Raw genomic sequence first — 22986 nt, 5'->3', positions numbered from 1 at the left:
CTGTCTCTTGAAGTAAAAACCTGACACCTCTCTGTAGTACTTTGAGGTCTTCAAACACAAAGCAGTATGTAAAATTCTGGGCATTTTATTAATTTCTCCTTTCATTTTTCTTACCTCCCTTCCTGAAGCTCTTCTTCAGAGTAACTGATGACAGAGCAAAACATTCAGAACTGTATTTGGTGGGAATGATCTGTTACTATGGAAAACACTATTCTACCTTCTTCTTCCAAACTAAAATCCGCAAGTGGATGTACTTCGATGATGCTCATGTCAAAGAGGTGAGAAAATAATGTTTGGAAAAATAATGTTAGAAATTTGTTAGCTACTTCTGTGTAGATGCATACTGTTACCTATAGATTTTGAGAAATTTTGGCTATTTTTCCACTCCAGATCCATAACTCTGTTGCTCCTTTTTCTGAGCAAAGTAAAGCATTCTCAAAAAAGCGTACCAGAAATCCCAGAAGCCCTATTGGTTCTGTTCTGTTGGCTGCTAGTCTTGCTTTTATGCCGTTGTTTGAAAACCTACAGTTTTCTTGTGCACACAGCTAACATACATCTCTCTCCCTTGCTGAAAAGCGGTATAGCTATTTAGTGCCTGCTTTTTGGGTTCTTTATTGAAGTATCTAGATGCCATTCTTCCCTGGTGGTTGCTGCTAACAACAAATTTTCCGCTTCTTCTGTTAGTGGCTTCCCCCCCACCCCCCTCCTTTTCACCAAGCATGAGGTCCTGGACATTAAAGATACCAGTGCTGGGATCTTCCCGCACTGTTATTACATCCCATTAGTTTGTTAGGCATTATTTCACACCACTCTCCTTTTATTCCTTCTAGTCATGGAAGCACAATGATGAGAGAGGAAATTTTTCTCCTGTATTCATGCCAAGCACAGTCTCAAAGGGAAAACTCTAATCCTTGCATTTGTTCACAGTCACATTTCTCTGCAGCAAAACTTTGCCAAGGATAAGTACTGCAGTGCTTTAGTAGAATACTCGTGTATGGAGCAAATTTGTTGGAATAGATGTTCAATGTATTAGGTGAAACCTGTATTAGTACATGGGGAGGATTTTCGCAATGAATATAACTCTTGAGTTATTGCCTGGCCTATCAAAATGCTTGCAGAGGTTTTGTAACAGCAGAAATATTCCCACACCAAAGTAGTTAGCTTTGACTTGAATTTGCTGTCATGCTACCGATGTCTTTTATTGTTCATTTTGTGTATGCTGATGGATGGATTAAGAAATGTTGTTGTTTTTTTTTTTTTTTGACTGATGCAAAGTTAGAACATTTCAGAGGATAAAAAGCTTTTTATGGAAAAAAAAATCTGAAAGGGAAGGATTATTTTTGTAGTTGTATTTTTAGCAGGAATTGTAATTTGTTTAGCCATGGGATGGCGAATACCTTGATTTTAGTTGGATTGGTTCCAGGGTGTTGCAAGGGTGTGTTCTTGACCAGCTGGTGTCACAAGTGGTACCTTTTTTTTTGTCAAATAAGGTGAATCTCAGAAAGAGGAATGGAAATGCGAACTTTAAGAGACAGTTTACTTTCAGTTACGTTTTAGAATTCATATCCCTTTTTTATGTGTTTTCCAACATGTGACCAGCAGTCAGTTTTCTTGGTGAGTCCAGTTCAATGCTGGATATAGGAGTTAAAGAATGTCAGTGGAAAATCAAACTCTGAAAGAAGTACGAGGAAAAAAAGAGAGCTAATTGTAGAAAATCATGACAGAAAACATATCTTGTGCATTTTTTTATTGTTGTTAATTCAGATTGGTCCAAAATGGAAAGATGTTGTGACAAAGTGCATTAAGGGTCATTATCAGCCTTTGCTGCTGCTGTATGCAGATCCAAGAGGAACTCCAGTGTCAACCCAAGACTTGCCCCCTCAGGTGGATTTACAGCAATATAGCAGGACTTGCTATGATAGTGAAGACTCGGGTAAGCAGTCTGGACTATATGCCTTATACCTTTATGCTGTAATGCTGCATGTGAGAAGTTTTTCTTCTGTTTTGGGTGTGTTGTTCTTAGCAGGGGTCCTTGCTGCTTGTCAAAGCTGATCTAGAATTCTGAAGAGGACTTCCAGTGTTTCACCTTTGAATCTCTCTCTCAGTTCAAGACACTGTTGATTGTTTGGGTAGTAATCTTCTCCAAAAGGTTCGGAGAAAGCAACTGGGGAAAAAAAAAAGTAGTGAAGGACCTGTTGCAGCACGGACATAGAGAGGAAAAATAACTGATGACTTCAATGACTGAGTTCATAAATCCATTGGCAGTTTTAACAGGAAGGGAATGAGAGCAGAGATGCACGAACACATAAAAATTAAAGGAAGCTGCAGAATTAAACTCAGGAGGGAAGTTAGGGAAAAGAAACATTAAGGAAACGTCATGAATGAGTCCTTTGGTAGGATGGTGAAGGGATGTGGGGGGAAGGGGAAGAAAACTGTTTTATTAAAAATAAAAAATGAGAGAGAATCAGTGCAGCTTATCTTCAGCCTTTGGCTTGTCTTTTACTCAGATAAAGCAGTACAAGAGGTATGAACTGATTTGTGGGAGACTGAAGGGGAAGGGATTGGCAAAGGTTTATGCCTATAGATTGTGTTTACTTTTTCATTTTTCATGGTCTGTTTTGCATCAAAAATATCTGCAGCTATAGATTTGTAGCACTTAACATCTCAGTGGCCTTCAACACATTGCTACTTCCTGAATTCTTTGTATTAACGGTAGTCCATTGAATTAGAAAAGTATGTCCAAATAAGGTGCTTCAGAGGTTAGAACTTGGTCTGCTCAAGATATCAGTAGTGGTCTGAACAGGCTGTTGGTTTACTGAAGTTCTGGATAATTTCGGAGATGTAGTCACACCACTGGGGGTTGAAGCCTCATTTAAAGAGGAATAGATAAAATCCGAGAAAGATACGCAATTGCAATCCAGATAGGGTGAAAATAAAGACTGAATCTAAGTTTATATTGTAATGGCTTTGCAAAAGAAGTTTGTTTCTATTTTTGGATGTTTGCAGAGAATATCCTGGATTAGAGGCAGGTTTATAAGTTGCCAAGAACAGCAAGGCAAGAATAAACCCAGAAATAAGACCTTTCTTCCAGGATTTTAGCCTATTTATACAACTGTAATTCCAAGAATATTTCATGGTTTTCCTGGCCAATAGCTACCTTTATGCTTCCTGGTCACTGAATCTGTAGAGAACATCTGCTGTCTCCTTATTTATGTGTTGACAATCTACCAGTAATGAAATAAATCTCCAAGTCCTCTTAAAATAAATGCAAATAAAAACACTGGTAAGATGACCTTCACTCCTCACTTGACAAGATGCCTTACAATTTATAAACCTGTCTTCCTGTTCTGAAAAAAAGGCAAGTCTGGAGGAGAGAGAGGAGGACCTTCAGTGCTTTATATCAGTTGTGAACACTTCTACAAGCTTCAGGTCTTTTCAGGTCATTTATGCTGTAAATTTGCCTTGCTGTTCTGCTGGTTCATCTCCAGGAAATACATAGATAACCCTTCTGCTCATTGTCTCTGCAGTATCTAATATTATCGTGTTTTAAAATGACTTCAGGAAGCTGAATATAAAAATAGATATATATAAAAAGGTGTTTCCTTTCAGATAAAATTCAGAAGGCTATAGTGAGTAACCTGCTCCTTCATTTCTGAAACACTTGGTGAGTCCTCAAGGCTTGCTCCTGTAGTATGCGGTGTTCAACATTGATAGCAAGCTTTGGAGAGGATTTGTGAGATACTATAGGCTGAAGTGCCAGGAGAAATCATACCCTACACATTTTCCTGTCAAATAGAAGTGAATTATTTTCCAGCCTTGTTGATATCCAGAGTTTTCTACCCTAGTATATTTTTTCAGAATGGCCTTTTTGTCTCGTAGGTGTAACTACAGCTTCTTCTAGATTCCTCAGTGTTATCAGATATCCACAGCCCATAATTCAGAAATTAATAGAAAATGCTTATTCTTAAGTTGTTAATCACAATATTGTACCTGAACTTTTATCAAGGCAATCTGATAAATGCATCTAATCACATCAAGACTTGGTACTACAAATTATGGAGGAAAGATTGTCAGAGGTGCTGAGGTATGAGACGTTGTGAAGCCACGTGCAAACAGCTCCTCTTAATGTTTTTGATTTTCTGTTGAATAAAGACTTCAGTTTACAAATTATCTTCTAGTACTCAGTTCCACAGCACTGATTCCTGTTGCCTACTTTCACCTTTCTTTCTGTGACTGTAATCTCCATTAACAGCTGTGTACTATATTTCTTTAGACCAGTAAGATTTTTAACCAGTAGGGAGGTGGGGGGAAGTTTCTGACTTCAAAAGTTGCTAGGCATCCTTAAATAGAACATCAACTACAGGACTTGCTCTCACTGAAAACATGAAGTGTCCTCAGGCCGAGTGTTTGTGATTAAACATAAGAATTCATTTCTTCTTTAATATCTTTTTTCTTCATTAATTTCTCCACTGAGGAACGAGTATGAAATTAATATCCTGTATATTCAGCAGTGTGTACATCACATACATAAAATGGCCAACAGTTTTCAGACTGTTCAGATTTTTAATTTTATGTATGGAAAGTGGGGGGAGGAGGTTGTCTTTTTCTCCTCTTTTAATGAGTTTAGGAATTACTGTACTGAAGTTGAATCATGAAGCTGCATCCTTTTCAGTATCCCACTTGTGCAGTGGACCAATGCTAGCTTTTTGAGAAGGAGCAGGTTACTTTGCTTTAGGTAATAGAATTTCAATATAAAGTTTTACTAGATAAGCTTTTGATTCATAATAGATGAAATGTGTTAATTGTTATAACTTGTGATGTTCTTGTTACCTTATTAATATTTTGTACTTGATTAATTTTTTAACTTTGACTTCCCCTGAAGCAGTGTATTTCATATTTTAATTACACTTGACAGTGTTGAAATTTAATAAAGAATAATTTCAGTGTGGTACTAATGTGTACTTTCAGTCCAATGGATGTAGTTTAATTTTGCGTAATAAAAGGATAAATTGATAAATTCAGAGTTATTGGAGAGAAAGAAATAAAGATTTGCAGAAGGAATGACACTCTCTCTCCCCTTCCAAAGGAGAGGACCTTTCCCATAAGCTCTAGCGTCCTTGAATCTGAGTTTGTATGTTTGGTACCCTGTTTTTCTGTTAACTTCTGTGTAGTTTCCTTTGTTCCATTCCTGTTTTCTTTTTTTAGCTTCCCCTGACTTTTATAGTAGCCCCAAAAGATTGAAATTTGACGTTGCTTCCTTCCCTAGGGAGAGAACCTTCCATCTCGAGTGACACCAGGACAGATTCCTCTACAGACAGCTGTCCTTATAAACAGGCACACCATGAGTCTGTGGTCAGTCACTTCTCCTCTGACTCGCAGGGGACAGTCATCTACAACGTGGAGAATGATGCAGCTTCACAAAGCAGCAGGGACACAGGTAGCAGATACCATTATATCTGTGTGATCAGTGTCATTAAATATGATGACTGCAGTGGATTCCAGTGAAAAATCTCTCTATATACAGCCTATAACAGAATAATGAACAGTGTTCAGTATCCTAAATGTTTTTGGTTTGTAATGAACCATTGGCATTCACAAAAAATTAGCATAATTTTAAATGTCTTTTTGGCTTTTGTAGACTTGTTTCTAGCCAGACAAACATTTACAGACATGTTTTCTGTTACCCACAATTCCACCTGCTCTCTTTGTTATGTAATTCTGTAAGTTGGAGTCTGTTGTAGAGTGCCATTGTGCGGTTTGGTAAGTGTTGCGTGTGCTACTTACTCATCTGCAGGTAGTTACTTCACTTCAGGAGTTGCAGCTGTCTGGGAAAGGCACTTTCATCACCAGAATCTCCCATACTTGAGCACTAAGGACTTTCTATGTCAGTGGGTGTTGCTAGTATTTACTGCACCAGGGAGGAGCATAGGATGATTTCCTGCCTGTGCCATGGAAGCAAGTGAGAATCTGCAATGAGAAGACAATCTGTGTATATATTCCTTCGGGCAGCTGAACAGCCTGCCTGAACACTCTTTAGTTGAAAAGAGGTTAACTGGAAGTCTGAAGGCTTAGATCTCCTCTATTATTCATGTCCAGTGACCCTAGTCAGCCTGTTTCTGCATACAGTACTAACTTCCAACATCACTTCTGAAAAAGTAATGTATGAGTTAAGGTCAGATTTCTCAAGCATCAGAAATATGATCTGCTAAGTCTGTTTGAAAAGTTACTTTATTGTGCCTTAAATGGACTTTCTAAGAAGACATAACAGTTGAATCGGCAACTGTTTGTTGCACCAGAGTGTCAACAGCTATCATACCACTTTGTCCTTTTAGTTGCAAAATAGTTGCTGTCTTGTATTGTGACGATATATGCGTATTTGTTTCATTTGAAACAACCTATGGTACAAATATTTTTCACATCAAAATCCGGAAAAAATGTTTCAAGTTGGTTTCCTTCAGTACTCTTTCATTCTTCATCAGGTATCCAAGTAACTGTAATACATGGTTTTAGATAGCCTGACAGTAGTTTTAATGTTTTAGCAAATACTTAACACTGTAGGTTCCAGTCATAGTCCTAGGTAGAGTGTGAGAAAGAAGGGAAAGTTGGGGCAGAATTTGAGTGATGAGGAGACAAAATTTATGTTGCTCTTCAGAGTATGAAGAAGACAAAATTTAAAAATGCTAATGGAATATCATTTGTATAGTCTGCAAAAGTGGCACAGAGTTTATTGGATTAGGTTCCTCCCTGCAAAACTTGCCATGCAGAAATCAGCAGAAAAGAGAGGGTAGGGGGATGTTTGCAAACATGTAAGCATGAAGTTCAGCATGTAACCTTTTGTTCTGCCATTTTTAGTGACTTTCTCCTTTCTTTTTCTTTCTTCTCCTACTGATTCTATCCAATGTTATTCCCTTCAGCTTAGCCTGTTGCACCACCTAAATTCAGTTGTCCTCATCTTCCCTGATTCAGCCTTAGCTATAGTCAGTCTTTCCCATTAGCTAGCCACCCGTCTGGGCATTTCCCCTTTTTTTTTTACCTACCCAAAACCTTTCCAAAAAAGTCAGTCTGCCAACTCATACAACTGCTCAATCATCAAATGCTGATCCGTGGGGCTATAAAGAAGCCATCCACATTGACCTGTCAACTGAATCATTCTGGGCAAGAGCACGATTCTTCATTTAATGGCCATTTACCCACTACTTCAGCCCAGAAAATTATGGACCCTATCCCACATCGTTCTCCGGGGAAGGACCACCATTGGGTCGTATGACCTCAGGCACCTGGGTACTTCAGAATGGGGGCATGAAGAGTGGCTACATAAGCCCTCTCTTGCTCCCGCCAACCTGTGCTGCTGAGAAAAATGTGCGTATTCTGGCTGCCCTATCCATGCAACTGAGATTTCAGTGGGAGGGAGTAGGGGTTTTCTGTCTTAACCTCTTTGATTTCATTCTCTTCTCTAACATATTCTTACTCATACACACAATCCCTACAAAAACAAACTTTTCCTTTGAATATCACTATTTGCTTATGAAGCCATCCCACCTCTGGAGGATGAGGTATTAAAGTGGTACATTCAGCAGGGGACACCTTTTAAGCATATGATTGGGCACTCAGACAGAAATCCCGGCTTGTTATTTTAGTGAATTTTAAAAAATGAGTGTAAAGTGTTACCTAACAGTCTTGGGATTGTAATTCCTGTATTCATGCATTATGTTGGATTTAGTCTTTCTTCCAGAGGGTCCAGGTAAAGACAACAAAGCCTGTGTCCTGCAAACTTTTTGATTCTTAGTATCTCCTCCATGGCTATTAAACGTCCAGTGACAATAGGACAAAATTTGCAATTTATGAAAGGAGGAGAAAATATTTATGTAAAGCTAGCAGCCTTCATTCTAGAAGTCTAAGTTGGGCTCTAATTAGTCTATGCGGACCCTAAGCTGGCTCCGGCAGCACTAAGTGTCTTTAGCTTCTGTTACACTACTTGAAGGATGCTAACCAAGCACTCCCTGTCAGGTTGAAAGAACCTTGGGGGGGGGAAATGTTTAACTAGAGAAGTTGTACACTCTGAAGTGAAACATAAGCCTCTTCTATCTTGAGCGGAACCACTACAAGGTATAAGATACTTTTCTTTCAGTCCCTAAAAGATGTGTGACAGTCCATGTTGTGAAGGAAAAAAAAATTCTCCCAAAGCACTCACTCATGCTCAGTCACCTAAATGCTGCACATCATCTATCTTCACTGCCAGTGTTTCTCTTTTACTTCCTTAATTTCTTTTCTTTACATAATCTGCTTGTTTCTAAGGAATTTGGCTACAAAATCACTCTCCACTTTGCAAATGCATAGAAATGCGAGTCTGGTGTAGCTTGCTTTTTGTTGTTTGGATTCCTTCCCACTCATTTATTGTAGTATCTTTGTAGCAATTGCAGTTGAAGTGAATTATTTTTTCAACTGTTGAAGGCACAATTTATGTGTAAAATCTGCTTTAAATGTTGTTGATTTTTATGTTAATTTCTAGAGAAGGGGGACGGCTCAGAACAGCCAGCGATGTAGTCTGGGGGCTGTTAATCCACTATGGGGTAGTAGGGATTTTCCTTTCCTATCATCCTATGCAAGGTGAAAGTTGGTGATATAAAGAGTAGAGAAAAGTCTTTGTAGCTTATTCATAAATTCCCTTCTTATCCTGCATCTCTGCTTGGGACTACTCACGTGAGTAAAGCCATGCGTGTGTTTGTGCTTGCAGGTTTAGGACTGTGAATGTGTGAGAACCATAAAATTAAGAAAAGGCAATACAGAAAACTTGTGATGTCAAATACACTTAGTTCACGTTTGGTGTGAGGAAATGGGGAATAAGTTGTGTGCAAGAGACAGTATTAGCACTCAGATACATGAACTGTAGTAAGGGAAAGTTGTTGTGTGTCAGCTGATCCATGTTGATGGTTTGTATGTATGCTCTTAGCTTGTGACATATGTGAATTAGCTGGCTTAGCCATTGAGAGCCAACTGAGGCTTCTTTACTGTAGACTAAGCTAACTCAGATTACTTAGTATTTGCTACAGGCAAAGAGAGTGCAGATGGATAGTTAGTGCAGAGCAGCTGATGATGTGCAGTAATTTATTTTTACATGGTAACTCGTTCATGTGTTTGAGTATTCATCCAACAGAGTAGTGTCAAGCAAGCTGTCCTCAGGAGTTTCATGTTCATGGCCATTAAAACTGAAAAAGTATTCAGACAGCAAGAAAGTGGTGTCCTTAGACTATTAGACGACAAGGCAGAGTCAGCTTTTTCCTCTCCCTGTGGATGAGCTCTCATTAACCACAATCCCTGGAGGGGCTGTATTGCTCTTTTATGACCTTAAAAACAGAACACGCTCCCCTGCCCAAGACAAAACCAAAAACTTTTGGATACAAAAACTTACCCAAACCTGCCAGTTAGCATTGGAGCGTCTGCAGCTCCTAAGGAGCAGGAGAGCCCTGCTGCTCTTAGCACACAGAACGCTCAGTCCGAAGGCTCTTGTCATCTCTGCTGTGTTCTTCTGTCCTTCCAGGGCATCTGACTGACAGTGAGTGCAATCAGAAGCATGTTTCCAAAAAGGGCTCACTGGCAGACCGCAAGAGGAGTTCTAGCCGGTCTCGGCGAAAAGGAGATGAGGCTCAGTCATCAGGATACCATAGTGAAGGCAAGAGATGTTACTTTATTTCAAATACCAATATCTCTCTCTGCATGTTTTTAAGATCGATCCTCAGTGTGTACGTGCATTTCCCTCCTTGTTTCTTACATCTTTGTATTTTGCCTCTTTGTCTTTTTTTTGTTTGTTTGTTTGGGGGGTGTTGGTTGGTTGGGGGGAATTTTTGGGGTTTTTGTTTTGTTTTGTTTTTTTCTTTTCCAAGTCTGCATGAAGATGCTGCAAGTAGTGCTGCTAGTTTAATCTGAAGTTATTTTTGTGGCTTTTGCTGTCTCTGTAAACTGCAGGAGAAACCTTGAAGGAGAAACAAGCCCCCAGAACTGCCCCCAAACCATCCAGCAGCACCAGCAGGCTGAGGGAATTTAAAGAGACAGTGAGCAATATGATCCACAGCAGACCACAGCAGATTTCTCAAACCATCCAGAATTCCCCTCGTGGGGGGAGTAGTGTGGATCAGGCAGAAACACGACCCTCAAAAAGCCTGTCTGTACACTCTCGAGACTGGGAAGTGGAGAGTACCAGTAGTGAGTCTAAATCCAGTTCGTCTAGCAGGTACCGGCCAACCTGGAGACCCAAAAGAGAGTCTCTGAATATAGACAGCATCTTCAGTAAAGACAAGAGGAAACATTGTGGCTACACTCAGCTTAGCCCCTTCTCTGAAGAGGCAGGTAAGAGTTTGAGAAGGAAGATTTATTTCAGCATGTGTGGAATTTATAATCCTCCACTATCCAGTTTTGTTTAAGTAAAGTAGGAAAGTAAAATTTTGAAAATGGCATTTAGGTCAGTGGTGAGTTGTGTCCTTGAAGGCTAGTTTCTGTGTGGGTATTCACATTGCACGTATGATAGTTCTGTTTGTTTTCTGTGTGCTAAATTTCAAATGTAAGGAAATAATACGGGAGACATTACAGTCTGCACTGCTTAAATGGACACAGGGCTAGACTGCTAAGTATCTGGAAGTTCATCCCTTGAAATGGCCTTTTTGTATTGGTCTGTTTTTTTTCCTCTGGCTCATGACAGTATTTTTGCATGCTGGCTCAGACTATGGTGCGGCGAGTACCTTGTGTATCAGTGCTGAGTTCTTGTTGTGAGGGTAAGAGCCTGGCAGCCAGTGATGATTTATCTGGGACCATTTTACACCATAGCAGCTATGCAACTTGTACGTAGAGACTTTGTCCTCAGCTTTGCTGTTTTTGAAGGTAATAAAATCTGTTGTGAAACAACTTTGGGTATCTGTTGTTGCCCTTGCCCCAGCCCCCCCCGCTTCCCTTTCCCCAGTCTGCAAATGAACATAACAGTTATTTTGCTTCCTATCAAGAGGAGTGAGCTGAAACTGCAAAGGGTGTGGAGAGCAGTTTACCAGTTCTTGGTTTTTATGCTGTTACGCTACTGGAGCTGCTGCGCTCCCATCTCAGAGTGCTCGAAGGACAGAGGTTTGTGTGACTGGCAGTAGAGTTGTGGTTAGTGAGGATGCTGTTGCAGAAATCTGGGGGCCTGGAGAGAGGGAGGGAGAGATGATACTGACTAGAAGGAGCTAAAGGTTGAAAAGAATTGGGAAGCACAAAGGAATATATATAGGGAAGACGAAGGGAGAACACAGCTCCAGGGAAGGAAGCAAGGGGAGCAAACAAGAGGCAAGTGGGAATACCCAGTGAAATCACTAAGGAAGAATTAAAAAAAAAAAAAAAAAAAAAGTTTTCCTGTCCTCAGTGAACTAATGTTGTATAAGCATCATCAAATCGTGTGGCAAAATAAACAATGTGAGAAGTGCAGCCCCTGAAGTAGATATGACAGAATACAATAACAAATATAAACTGGAAATACAGTTGGGTATACTGTAAAATAATCTTGTACAAATGCAAATTGTTATGGGGAGGAAGGGATTTTCTTTCCAGACTTGATTGTTACTGGGGGGGGAATATGGTAAGTTATACTAAAGGGGAGATATTAAAAAATAAATTTATTGACTAGATTATTGCTTAATATTACTAGGAATGCTGTAAAAATATTGGGTTTTTTTTTCTGTTTAATAATTCTAGTTTTACACTAAATTGAAGTCAGCACTAAGCATGGTCAAGAAGCTAACATATGTATAGATGATTTGCTGGTATTGAAGCTTGGATCTTCTACCAAGCTATACTCTTTTGTCTTGACAGGTAAGGAGCTTATTGAGAATGAGGTGAAGGAACATGCTGTTCAAGAAACAAGATCAAGCCAGTCAAATGTCAGATACAAGCGTGGTGTGCTAGGCCGGGGCACCCAGCATCATATGGTGGATCAACATCCTCATCTAATACAGAGGATGGAGTCTGGCTACGAAAGCAGTGAACGCAACAGCAACAGCCCAGTTAGTCTGGACATGCCCTTGTCTGAAAGCTCAAGCACCCACAGGTAGATTTCAACAAACTTCATTTTTGGAGTGATTGAAGTCTTGATTTCTTTTTTGTAATTACATAATGGTATAGAACATTTTTCTCAAAATGCAAAGCAGCATTCCTAACTTGTAATACAGGTTTATTGCAGCAGGGGAGAAATAGAGGGGAGACTGGAATCTGAGTGAGTCTGCTTCCTTTTCTTGTCAGTATATTGATTGCTTACTGCTAGTGAGAAGGAAAAGAAATGGGGTTCAGGTGAATGAGAAATGTTGACTAAAATGATGCATCTGAAATAGTTGTACCCTTACTCTATGATTTACAAACTCAAATATCAAAGTTTGTGCTTGTCCTTTGAACAGTTCATAGACATTTCTGTTTCAGTTAAGCCATTGCTTGATAGAAGCCTTGTACAAAATGAGAAATCAGTAGTCTTGTATAGAAATCTTTGACATTTTCAGTTTGAGAGGTTCATTGGAGTCTTGCAAGACACTTGTAATATTTATATGTGAAAATAAATAGGCAGCACAATGTGTTTCTCTCCTTGGCTTAGGAAGCATCAGGTAATCACAAACTGAAGCTCTTTATGGCCAGAGTAGTACATTTTCAGCTGTAAGAATCTGTTGAGAACAGCTATCAGACCACGGTTTTAATATGCATTGCATACTTTATGGAGGAGATTAGAATTGTTGTCCTCCCCCTTGTTAACTTTCTCTTCCCCTGTTTCTCCCAAGATTTTCTTATGGTAGACTTTTTTTTTAATGAAATTAAAATGGAAGCAAATATTTATGTGATGATAAAAAGAAAAGGTTAGATATAATTTCTCCTGCAGAGATTAGTAAAATGGTAAACTGTAATTACTCTCTTCTTGGAGGGATGCTCATATGAAACGAGCAGGTGGATTGGTTCCTGCCTGGCGGAACATCCCAAAGTCTCACAGTAGCAGCATCTTGGAAGTGGAGTCTACTTCATCAATTGGGAGCTGGGCAAACAGCTCACACACCATTGGAAATGGTAAGATACACTTCCTCGGTACCAGTGGCTTTGCAAGGTAAATTGTATTGGAGTTGTTCTTTACTTTCTGGATGTTTATTTTCGCAGTGAAATTGAGGAAATGGAAAAGAAATACTGAGGAACATAACACAGTTTTACAAGATACAACTTATAAAATTTACCAAAGGGGGTTGCAAAAAACTTTTTTGGAATACTCCTTTGATCATGTTGCTCTGGCATCTTTTTTGAGTATTGGCTTAACTGATAAAGTAAAGCTATTTTTCCTATTCTTTCCCATAACTCAGTATTCTGCCATCAGTGGAAAATATCTTCCCAAGCATAACTCATAATAGCTTAGAAGGATTGATGAGTCCTGAGAAGCAGCTCATAATGCTGTACAAAATTCAAAATTGTCAGAAATGAGAATGAATATTTACAAGATGTTTGGGCTAAGGCTGAGCATTTCTGGAGATATGCATTCTGATTATGTATCTTTCTGAGCAAATACTTTATTCCAGAGAATGTCTGGAGAAGGGAAGGGAAGGAGAGGAGACGAGACACTTTTTGAATACAGTTCATAGTTGAAGTGAGAATGATGACTGATTGATTTCTGCTGTGTTGACAAGGACATTGATATGCTTTATTTTCTTGCCATTTTCATCTGCTTATGCAGTTAGATGAAAAGTGTCTCAGTTGGAATCCATTTTACTTACTAAAGCTAATGATCTGGCTAATTTGACATAGCATTATTTACAAATTATAAGCACAGTAAGAAGCCTCAAGATTTCAGCATCAGCTTAGGGTTATCTCTTCCAATGACTCTCTATTCTGTTTGCTGTTTCTTGGGTCAGTGAATCCAGGGATGGGCTGTGCTGCAAGGGAGCTTGAAGCAATACTGCAGCATTTCTGCCAGTCACTGACACAGAGAAAGCAATTGGAAACCAAATGGCTAGGGCAGGGTTTTAAAAGTAGAACTTAAGCAAAATTTGTAATCTGAAATTCTGTGGTCTTTGCTTGGTCAGTCTGTTATTTTCTGATGTTAATTGTATTCTCCATTAATATTTCTTTGTCTTTTAAGGGATACTTTTAAGAGATTTTACCATCAAAACATGTTTTTATTTTGAGTTTGGTGGTGTTTGGTTTGGTTTTTTTTTTTGGAAGGTGGGGAGATGTTTGTCCCTTTAAAGAGTGAACTGGATGAATTGCAAGAGGAGGTGGCAAGGAGAGCACATGAACAAGAACTACGCAGAAAAAGAGAAAAGGAAATGGAGGCAGCAATGGGCTTTAATCCCCGTCCCAGCAGGTTCATGGATCTAGATGAACTGCAGAATCAGGGTAACTTTTTGAATGCAGTATATTTTGCAAGATTGTAGTGCTGAAGTTTTTTGAACCTTTGAACTTAATTTCCTATTGTAAGTCAGTCTCTCTCTCTCTCTCTCTCTCTCTCTCCCCTGCCCCATCCCATTACAATTTTGTACTGTCAGTTAGTGAAAGACCATCAATTCCAAACCTGTAGGATGCAAAAAACCTTTTTGATATTTTGACCAAATTCCTTCTTAAATGAGACAACAAAGTAACGCAGAGGTGTTTTTAATATATTTGCACTTTTCCATTTTTATGTGGTGATACACACCATTACTGCTATTGATATCTAGATTTAGCTGCAAGGCCTCAACCAACATCTTGGAATAAGCAGCGCTGTTTGTCCCTTTCAGATGCCTCAGGTCCACCTGCAGAATAGCTTGTCCGTTTATGCCATTGTTTTGCTCCTGGTAGCATCACTGCCCTAAGCAATTCTGCTTGTTCCTGCCCTTGTGCTTTCTACTCTTTCTTCCTGCCCAGCTGTGCAGCCACAGCACAGGGGTGGGAACAAGTACTGTGGCAGGCTTAAGCTGGATGTAATGTTGAAAATCTTGAGCTGGGTTTAGCTTACATATCTTTTCTAAGGAAAAAGAATTTAAAAAAAACATTAAAAAGCCAAATACTAGGTTTGGCTGTCTTTTCCATGACTCCTCATGTTTCTGGCAGGGGATGGCAGCAGAAAAGGTTTAATTGGAAGGATGGAGCTGCGGCAGAGGGAACTTGGTGACAGGGTTCACATGTAGCGCCTTTTTAGCCCTCGGTCTCCATCAGCCAGTGAGAGGAATCAGAGAGAAGGTGGGATGAAGTGCACTGACCCAGTCGAGAGTGAAGCCTGGTAGAGCATTTAAGTGGGGGGGTGTTGGTAGGTCAGCAGAGCTAAGGAAGGTGTAGTGAACACCTAGGCTCTGCTCCCACAAATGCATGCATGACTGTGGCAAACCCACTGTGGCCTCCTGTGTTGCCAGGCCTCCTTGCATCCCCACGCTGGTTGCTCTAACCTGTTGTAGATAAGAGTTGAGGTGCTGGTTTACTGCTACAGGACAAAGAGGAAGGAGAGGGGCACCCCACAGCAATGCCAGCTCTGGGCACAGTACAGCCAGTGTGCTGCAGCCTACAGCTGTGCCAACTGCTCAGCAGCCAGAATGCCACTGTGTCAATGGCAGCTGAAAAACACGATCTCTATGAGAATGTCTGACTATGGGAATGTTTTTATAATTTTTGCTGACCATGAGTGAGCCACTTAGTTATCCTTTACAGTCCTGCTGTGACCTGCCAGTAACCAGGTGAAAAATTCTGATGCACCAGAGTAGATGGATATCTTTTTTTATTAGTATTAGTGTTTACTTTTGTAACATAAACGCTAATGATGTAAAAATTGAAAAGTAAACCTCTCTTGTTGAGCATGAGGATGTTGTCTTCTCTGCCTCTCCTGCCTGAAAGAAAATAGCATGTTCTCCAAGATGTTACCCCTCTTTGATCTCTTATTGTATTACTTGGTAGAAGCAAAAATTGCTTAGCTTTTCATTGTTAAAAAGAAAGTAAACTAGAATAATGCTTAATCAAAAAAGACTTTAGTAGAACATTTGAGGAGTTTACAGGCACTGACTTGAGATCTGGGAAAGTTTTTGTTTATTCCTTTTAAGCCTTTCCCCACCCCAGTCAGAGATGTAATAGCTTAACATTAACAGACTGCTTGACTGCCTGGAAGGCTTGCTTGTATGCAGAACTCCAGAACACTTGTGACTCATTTTCCCTCAAGTAAACTGCTAAATTCATGCAAAGAAAGCTAACTTTAGTATACTGGCCTTGATTACAAGCCTCAGTAGCCTTGATTTTGAAACTGAATGTGCTGCTTGATTAACTCACTGCTCTAACAACTCTTACTTCCCTCTGCACTACTTGGCTTTTCATGTGAGTTCTTTGGGGTTTATGGTATAAGAGAGTTTGTGTTCGCATCTGTGCACAAGGGTGTTGGAGAGCAGGCCAGGCCATAGCATATGTTATGCAAGTTGAGAAATTATAGTTTATTGTTGGCCGATAAAGATACTCATGTTCTCTACCGCAATGATAGAGACATTCCATTAAAAAAAAAAACAACACCTAAACAAAACAAAAAGTCAAGTTTTATTTTCTGTTTTCCCCTGCCTCATTTGAATGTCTACATTTTAGTGCATAACTTGCATAATGCCTAATAGGTGAGACCAGATTGTTTGGGCATTTCCTCCTCTCAGAACTGGGTATTCTGATGCGAGGACACAGTGTTTCATTTTTCTCACTTGTGTCCAAGGATGATTTATCCTTTTCTTCTCCAACACTGTTTTCTAAATTGTTGCAAAAAGAATTCTTGACAATTGTCCCTTTCTTCTCGGCTTCTTACACATGTGTTTTTCCTCCTAAAGCTGCAAGACTGTTGGGCTTTCATATTCCATATGTCTCTTTCAGCAGCTGGGTGTATGCACTGAACACACATTTGTAGAAGTATTTCATGCAGGCATTTACACTCGCACTCAAGTCTGAGGTTTTTGTTGCCCAGATGTCTCAGTTGTTTCAGCTTGTTTCCATTTTGTATGGAAGTAATTGGATATCTGAAGAAGATACAGATGATTTTTGGCAGGGGACTTAAGATCACGCACGAGGAAAGCCCTGACCTGCTATGTTTCTTTTACTGATATATTTTGGTTTAGATTTAATTCTAAATTTAGATTAATTCTTACTTGACAGAAGTCATCTGAATTGACTCTGTGATTTGTCTTATACCATCTTTTGTACTGATTTAGACTGTTGAAAATAATATAATAAGCCCGTACAACTCTCTCAAGTAAACAAAATTTGAGGAAAAAAATCTGGTTCACGTTGTTTTACTGTGTGGATGTGAAGCATATCAGGGTGCTCAAGTTGTACTTCTGCTTAGGGAAGGTTAGGTGGTGCGGTCTGGGATATGTGCAGCCTCTGCAAGACACTCCATATGTGGAAGAATTTGGCAGTCACGAATGGGATGAGGGTAAGTGAGGGTTCTGCAACGAATGAAACCAAAATGAAGGGTGCTGCCCATTGCAGGGAGGAGTGATGGCTTTGAGAAGTCGATGCAGGAGGCAGACTCAATCTTTGAAGAGTCGCTGAATCAGGAGCAGAAGGGGGATTGTGCTGCAGCTTTGGCTCTCTGTAATGAAGCTATATGTAAGTAACTCTAACCGCCTGAGCTTATTGCGCTTTTGACAGTTTACTAGTATCATAGATAAAAGTCTGAAACGTTGAATCATGTTAAATGGTCAGGTAGTAATATGGGGATCCAGCTGGTCTTTAGGAATGTGCAGGGAGACAGAATCTTTCCTTTTTTTCAAGCATTCCCTTTTGGGGGCTTTAGTCCTATTCCTCTTCACCTCTGTTTTTTTTCATGGTTGCATCCATTTTTGTTGTTCTCTCCAGCGCTATGGCAGTAACAGCACTGGGGTGCTGATGTACCCTTTTTGGTGCTAAATGGTGCATTTCAGCAAGCACCTGGTAGATAACTCCCCCTGCCACTTGGTCCTCAATTAACAATTTTTGCCTATCCTCAGAACAAATTACAAAGGCCATTAAGCTCCCTTGTTTCTCATGGAGGGTGTAGCATAGGAAGAAAATGGTAGCCCACTCTTGAGTCCTCTGTATTAACAGATATGAGCTATGCTGTACCTGACTTTCATAAAGAAAAAAGCATTAGGACATTGAAGTGCTTAAATGCATTGCGACCTTTGAGAATGCGTGCTATGTGATTTCATTTTATTTTTGGTCTTTTTCCATTATGACTGGCTGGCTGTCTCACCCCATGCTCCTCTCTGTCTGTATAGAATGGCTGCAGACAGAGTGGGTAGCTCCTGTGCATTTGCATTTAGAAGTCGGCTCTTACGGACTACAGAATAAGGGGCGCAGCATACAGCTGTTGGGATAGCTCTATTAGCTTCCATTCCAGCAAGGTATATGCTGAATCTCAAATCCCAGCTGGGTATTCCTGCACATGGAGGGAGTCCCAGGTATGGTGGATACAGGAGAAGGGTAGGTGACAGAATGAAGCATCAATGTGGTAGGGTTGGAAAGAGCCTGTGTGAAGGGGATGAGAAGTTGGGCTAAGACATGGATAATTTTTTTTTTTTTTACTTTATTTTGGTTTAGTTTCAATTAACGTGTTTGGACACCTGGCTAAGCTGAATGTGCATTAATGGAAACAATAGCATCCTTGTGAACTCTTTTGCGGCAGTATTTGCATGGTCCATATTTTATGTTCTTGCTGCATCTTTTTTTTTCTTTTTCAATTTTATTCCTTTTTTCTGTTTGTTTTCTGCTATGTTTTCTTTTGCATTTTAGCTAAACTAAGACTTGCCATGCATGATGCCAGCGCTAGCACTCACAGCAGAGCCCTAGTCGATAAGAAGCTGCAAATCAGTATCCGAAAAGCCCGGAGCCTCCAGGATCGCATGCAGCACCAACAGCCATCGCAGCCGCTGCCGCCGCCAGCCTGGCACCCGCCACAGGGCGGCACCATGGCCCAGTCTACAAGGTAGTCCAAGTAAATCACCTAGACCCAGATCTGAGCTGCATCTGTGAGCAGTGCGGTCTGGAAAGAAATAGCAAACTATATATATTCCCCTGGATAGTCCAAATCCTACAGTGTTACTTCCTATTCCTTTCTTCTTTAGGCTAAATCCTATTATAAGATGTTCACCTACCCCTTCTTTTTTTTCCCCCCAGTCTCCATAGAATAGTTCAATGTGCACGTGTTCAAAGTGTGATCTGTGACAGAGAATTGTAGCAGTCAGTGCCTGGCAGCGTCAGTATTTTATGCAGCAAGGGAAAGAATACAATAGACAATAACCTGGCTAAAAAGCGGGGGGGGGGGGTGTTAGGATGAAATGTGCAACTGTGTACAACCAGGAGCAGTTTCAGGACTCAGTAAAAGAGTGTACTACAGTAAAAATCTTGCTATAATTGCATTTATGTTGGGAACAGCAACCAGCATGTTTTAGTGCTCTGTAGTTTGAAAAGTGTCAAGTACACTGATCTTTTCTTCATAGTCCACTTCTCTAGCGGTGCGCTGGAACAACTCTTGGATCCAGCTCCCAATACTGTCACCTTGACTACTTTCCCTGATGCTATATCATTCTTCATTTTCTTTCTGTGCTTCCCAGCATCCTGTAGCCTGGCTTAGCAGCCTCTTCAGCATCTCTTCATGATTCTTTCTTCCATACTGACTTTAACTATAGCATAATTAACTCTGCTGTAACTGATCCTTTCTTCCTACCCTCTTTAGCATGCAGCTTAATCCTTATTTCTTCCCATGCCATTCCCTCCTAGCACTAGACCATCCCTATCCAATTTCTAGGCTGTTTCTTGAACTGTTACTTTTCTTCCCTCTCCCCTTTCTTATATGTCATATTATCAGAAGCTTAGATGAAATCTTAGATGAGAATCCTTTTTCTTTTCCTTTTTTTTAAAATACTACATGCAGCTATGTACTAAAACTGAGTTAAGTTGCACACCTGCCAGGCTATAGTTCATAATGTTCTTTTCTTTTCCTGCAGTAGCTGAATTATATGTAATGAGGGCTGATCTTTTTGTCAATCAAGAGTCCTTTATATCTCCTTTTACAGGAGAAATGCAGAGCCCCAATTATGCACTTTGGCAGATTTGAAGAAAATGAAAGAAAGAAACTTTCTAAACTAATTTTGTTAATGCTGAACTTGCTCACTGCTGCTCTGTGAAAAGAACATTACTTTTGCAAAAAGTTATATCCAACCAAATGTTAATATTGCAGCCAATGAAAAGAATCTAATCATAGCCAGAGTTCTGTACTCTTCCTTTGATATAAATAACATTGTAGACAGTGCAAAGTTTGCAATTACTCACAGACAAGGTCATTCTGCTACACATATCAACTAGGGCTTTGTGATAACTTTCATTCTATGCATCTCAAGGAGGAAACAAAACAATGATGCTACAGTTTCCTTAAGTTCTGTTGGAGCTGTTTGTAGCCTGTCATTTTCTCACAAGCACATGACTTGGTCCTGGTTTTTCTGTCTCCATATTAAAGTGCTAACTAAAGGCAGAAAAATGCCAAGGGCATGTATAACCCAAGGATATAATTGTCTTGCATTGGTACATAAAAGAATACAAATTACTTTTTAGAAGTATACTTAGAATACAAATTATTACAAAATAATAGTTACATATTTAGCTTGAACTTTATTTAATATGTTGGATAAATATCTCAAAGACCAGAATACAAAGATAATATGAGAGAGATTTCAACCTGTTCCTTCCATTTGTCAAGTCATTCTTCATGAAGTTGCCTGGAGAGAGGGAATCTTATGGAAAAATTGCCAGTTCACGTTCAGGTCATGAACGTGTCCAAAGTATTTTCAAAAATATCTAAGACTTTAATGTTGGAAACAGTTGTTTTATTGTACATAAATGCTATTTTTATTATTCTTACAATTATCCCTACCCACACGCTCAGTCTGCTGGTTAAAGTGCCTGGGGTGCTGTACAAGAGTACTTTATATAGAGCCTAACTGTAGCAAAATACTCTTAAAAATATGAAATGGATTCATTAGATGACTTGTAGTAGGAAATCAGGGTTAGAAGCAAAGGACTAACATGTATGTATCTACTGAATTAATGCAAAGTCTTCATCAGAATACAGTTAGCAAAGAAAAGTGTGTTGAGGTATATGTCACCTAGTGCAAGTTCTGCACCCTAGGGATAAATGTAAGCAAATGACTACTGCTAATCATTTACCCTTCTGTGTGTTTTAGTGAACAGACTGGCCCGCTCCAAGTACTGCTGAGCCAGGAGGTACCACTGGAACCCAACAAAGAAGTGGAATTTGGGTCCAGTTCTTTCTTCCACCCACCTGCTTCCTGCCATGAATTGCACTCATCATTATATCCAGAGTCTTCCTCCTTGCCCCCTTCTGAAAGCAATCCATCCAACAGGATCTCTCCAAACTTCCAGTCTGCTTCTGCTGATTTTCATGACCAAGTTCCCTCTTTTCCCTATAGGCAAGGGTTGGCAGAGAGGTCTGCAAGAACTGAGAATGATGCCCACCATAGTGTGGAATTTGCTGACACCACAGCCACAGGGCCAAAAGACTATAGGGAATGCTGCAGTAGCAGCAAGTTAGAAGAGGTTCATAACATAACGCCTGTTCTCACACCTCAGTACAAATCCAAGGCTAACACAGTAAACTCTGGGTCTTTGCCTACACTGTTTCCCTGTCCACATCCACCACAAGCAGCATCTCCTGAAAAGGACAGCCAGCACAGTCCTTGTTCCAAACTTGCAAGTTCTCCAGTGCGGCCCAGCATTGATCATTTAGGGGCCTATCATGCAATGACCCCTGCAACTTCACCCCCTGCACAGCAGTGCTCCTTGGATCCTTTGCAGAAAACAAATAAGTACTCCAGAGCAAACAGCCATGAGATTTTATTACCCTCACAGGATGAATATGGCACAGACGAAGGTTACAAATCTGAGGCTTTTAGTACAAAGGGACATGTTCGTTCCTTGGCAGAGCAGTTTCAGAAAATGCATGCAGTCTCCCAGAGAAAAGGTACCCATGAAAAAGGCTGGATTGCTGCAGTGTGTCAGGATGAGAAGTCTCCAAAGTTAACACAAAAATCTTTCATCAACCCTTCATCCTCTGGTTACAGACAGCTAATCCATCAAAACCAAGAGAACAAAAACCAGTCTTCTGAAAAATTACAGTCAACTGTGGATATTAGGGACGGGGTAGTTTCTTTGGAGGGTTTTAGTGCCCAACATGTTCCTTCTAAGAGTATTTGTTCTCACAGTGAAGAGCTGTGTAGAAGAGGTGGACAGAATATAGCAGACCCCGCACCCTACCTGGAAAGGCACTGTCATGATGGAGGAATGAAACAGGTGGATGATGGAGCTACTAGTAGCATGGTTGCCTCTATGCCTGTGGACCGTTGGGTGGATAATGTTACTAGGTATTACAGTTCTCAGAAGGCTAATAAGAATACTGAATGGCTTCCTGTACCTGGGAGGAGTCCACCCCTTTCTGATCAGAGAGCAGTTGGAGATGACTTGAGCAGGATCCCAGTACATCTGCATCCACAGTGGAATCAAGACACAGAACAGGAGCTCTCAGAACTGGAATCCCTCTATCAGACTAGTCTGCAGGCATCTCAGGCCGCTAGGCCTTTCTTGGGAAGACAGGACAGTGCTAGGTATCCATTTGACCAATCAGGTAAGAATGATGCAGCTGTTTTTCTTGGTTGACCTGCCTATGTACTCCAATATAGGTGAAGGTACGTTTTCCAGTTGATTTAGTTAAATGGGCGTGAATTTGTGCACAGATGCAGAAGGATTCAGGTTGTGGACTCTGAAAACATTCTAACTGTACAGGTAGAGAAGCAGTGATAGCACTGCCTGGGGAGGCTGCAGAGTAGCTGTTGATCTTGGCAAACTGAGAGCAACATCTGTTAAGAGTAACATAGAAATAACTGATCCTGATTTCAAGTAGGGAGCTAGCTGCTTAGATCAGGCTGCTGAATTTTGCTGTTTGAAAGTCCTACATCACCTCTGGAA

General features: G+C 40.2%; 1 protein-coding gene across 1 annotated transcript in view; it reads left to right on the top strand.

Moving 5' to 3' along the window:
* Positions 1–22986, top strand: part of USP54 (ubiquitin specific peptidase 54) — a 54128-nt gene that overhangs the window by 23856 nt on the left and 7286 nt on the right. Inside the window, exons 8-18 of the mRNA XM_082310036.1 lie at positions 129–278; positions 1765–1933; positions 5267–5437; positions 9539–9670; positions 9964–10344; positions 11830–12064; positions 12920–13059; positions 14200–14373; positions 17458–17577; positions 18742–18934; positions 21189–22645. Coding sequence (XP_082166162.1) covers positions 129–278; positions 1765–1933; positions 5267–5437; positions 9539–9670; positions 9964–10344; positions 11830–12064; positions 12920–13059; positions 14200–14373; positions 17458–17577; positions 18742–18934; positions 21189–22645 — 3322 coding nt within the window. The remainder of the gene's footprint in view (positions 1–128; positions 279–1764; positions 1934–5266; positions 5438–9538; positions 9671–9963; positions 10345–11829; positions 12065–12919; positions 13060–14199; positions 14374–17457; positions 17578–18741; positions 18935–21188; positions 22646–22986) is intronic.

Source organism: Platalea leucorodia (assembly GCF_965183815.1).
Source record: "Platalea leucorodia genome assembly, chromosome: 4".
Lineage (NCBI taxonomy): Eukaryota > Metazoa > Chordata > Aves > Pelecaniformes > Threskiornithidae > Platalea > Platalea leucorodia.
The sequence above is the reverse complement of the archived record's forward strand: the minus strand, read 5'-3'. Positions and strand labels throughout refer to the sequence as shown.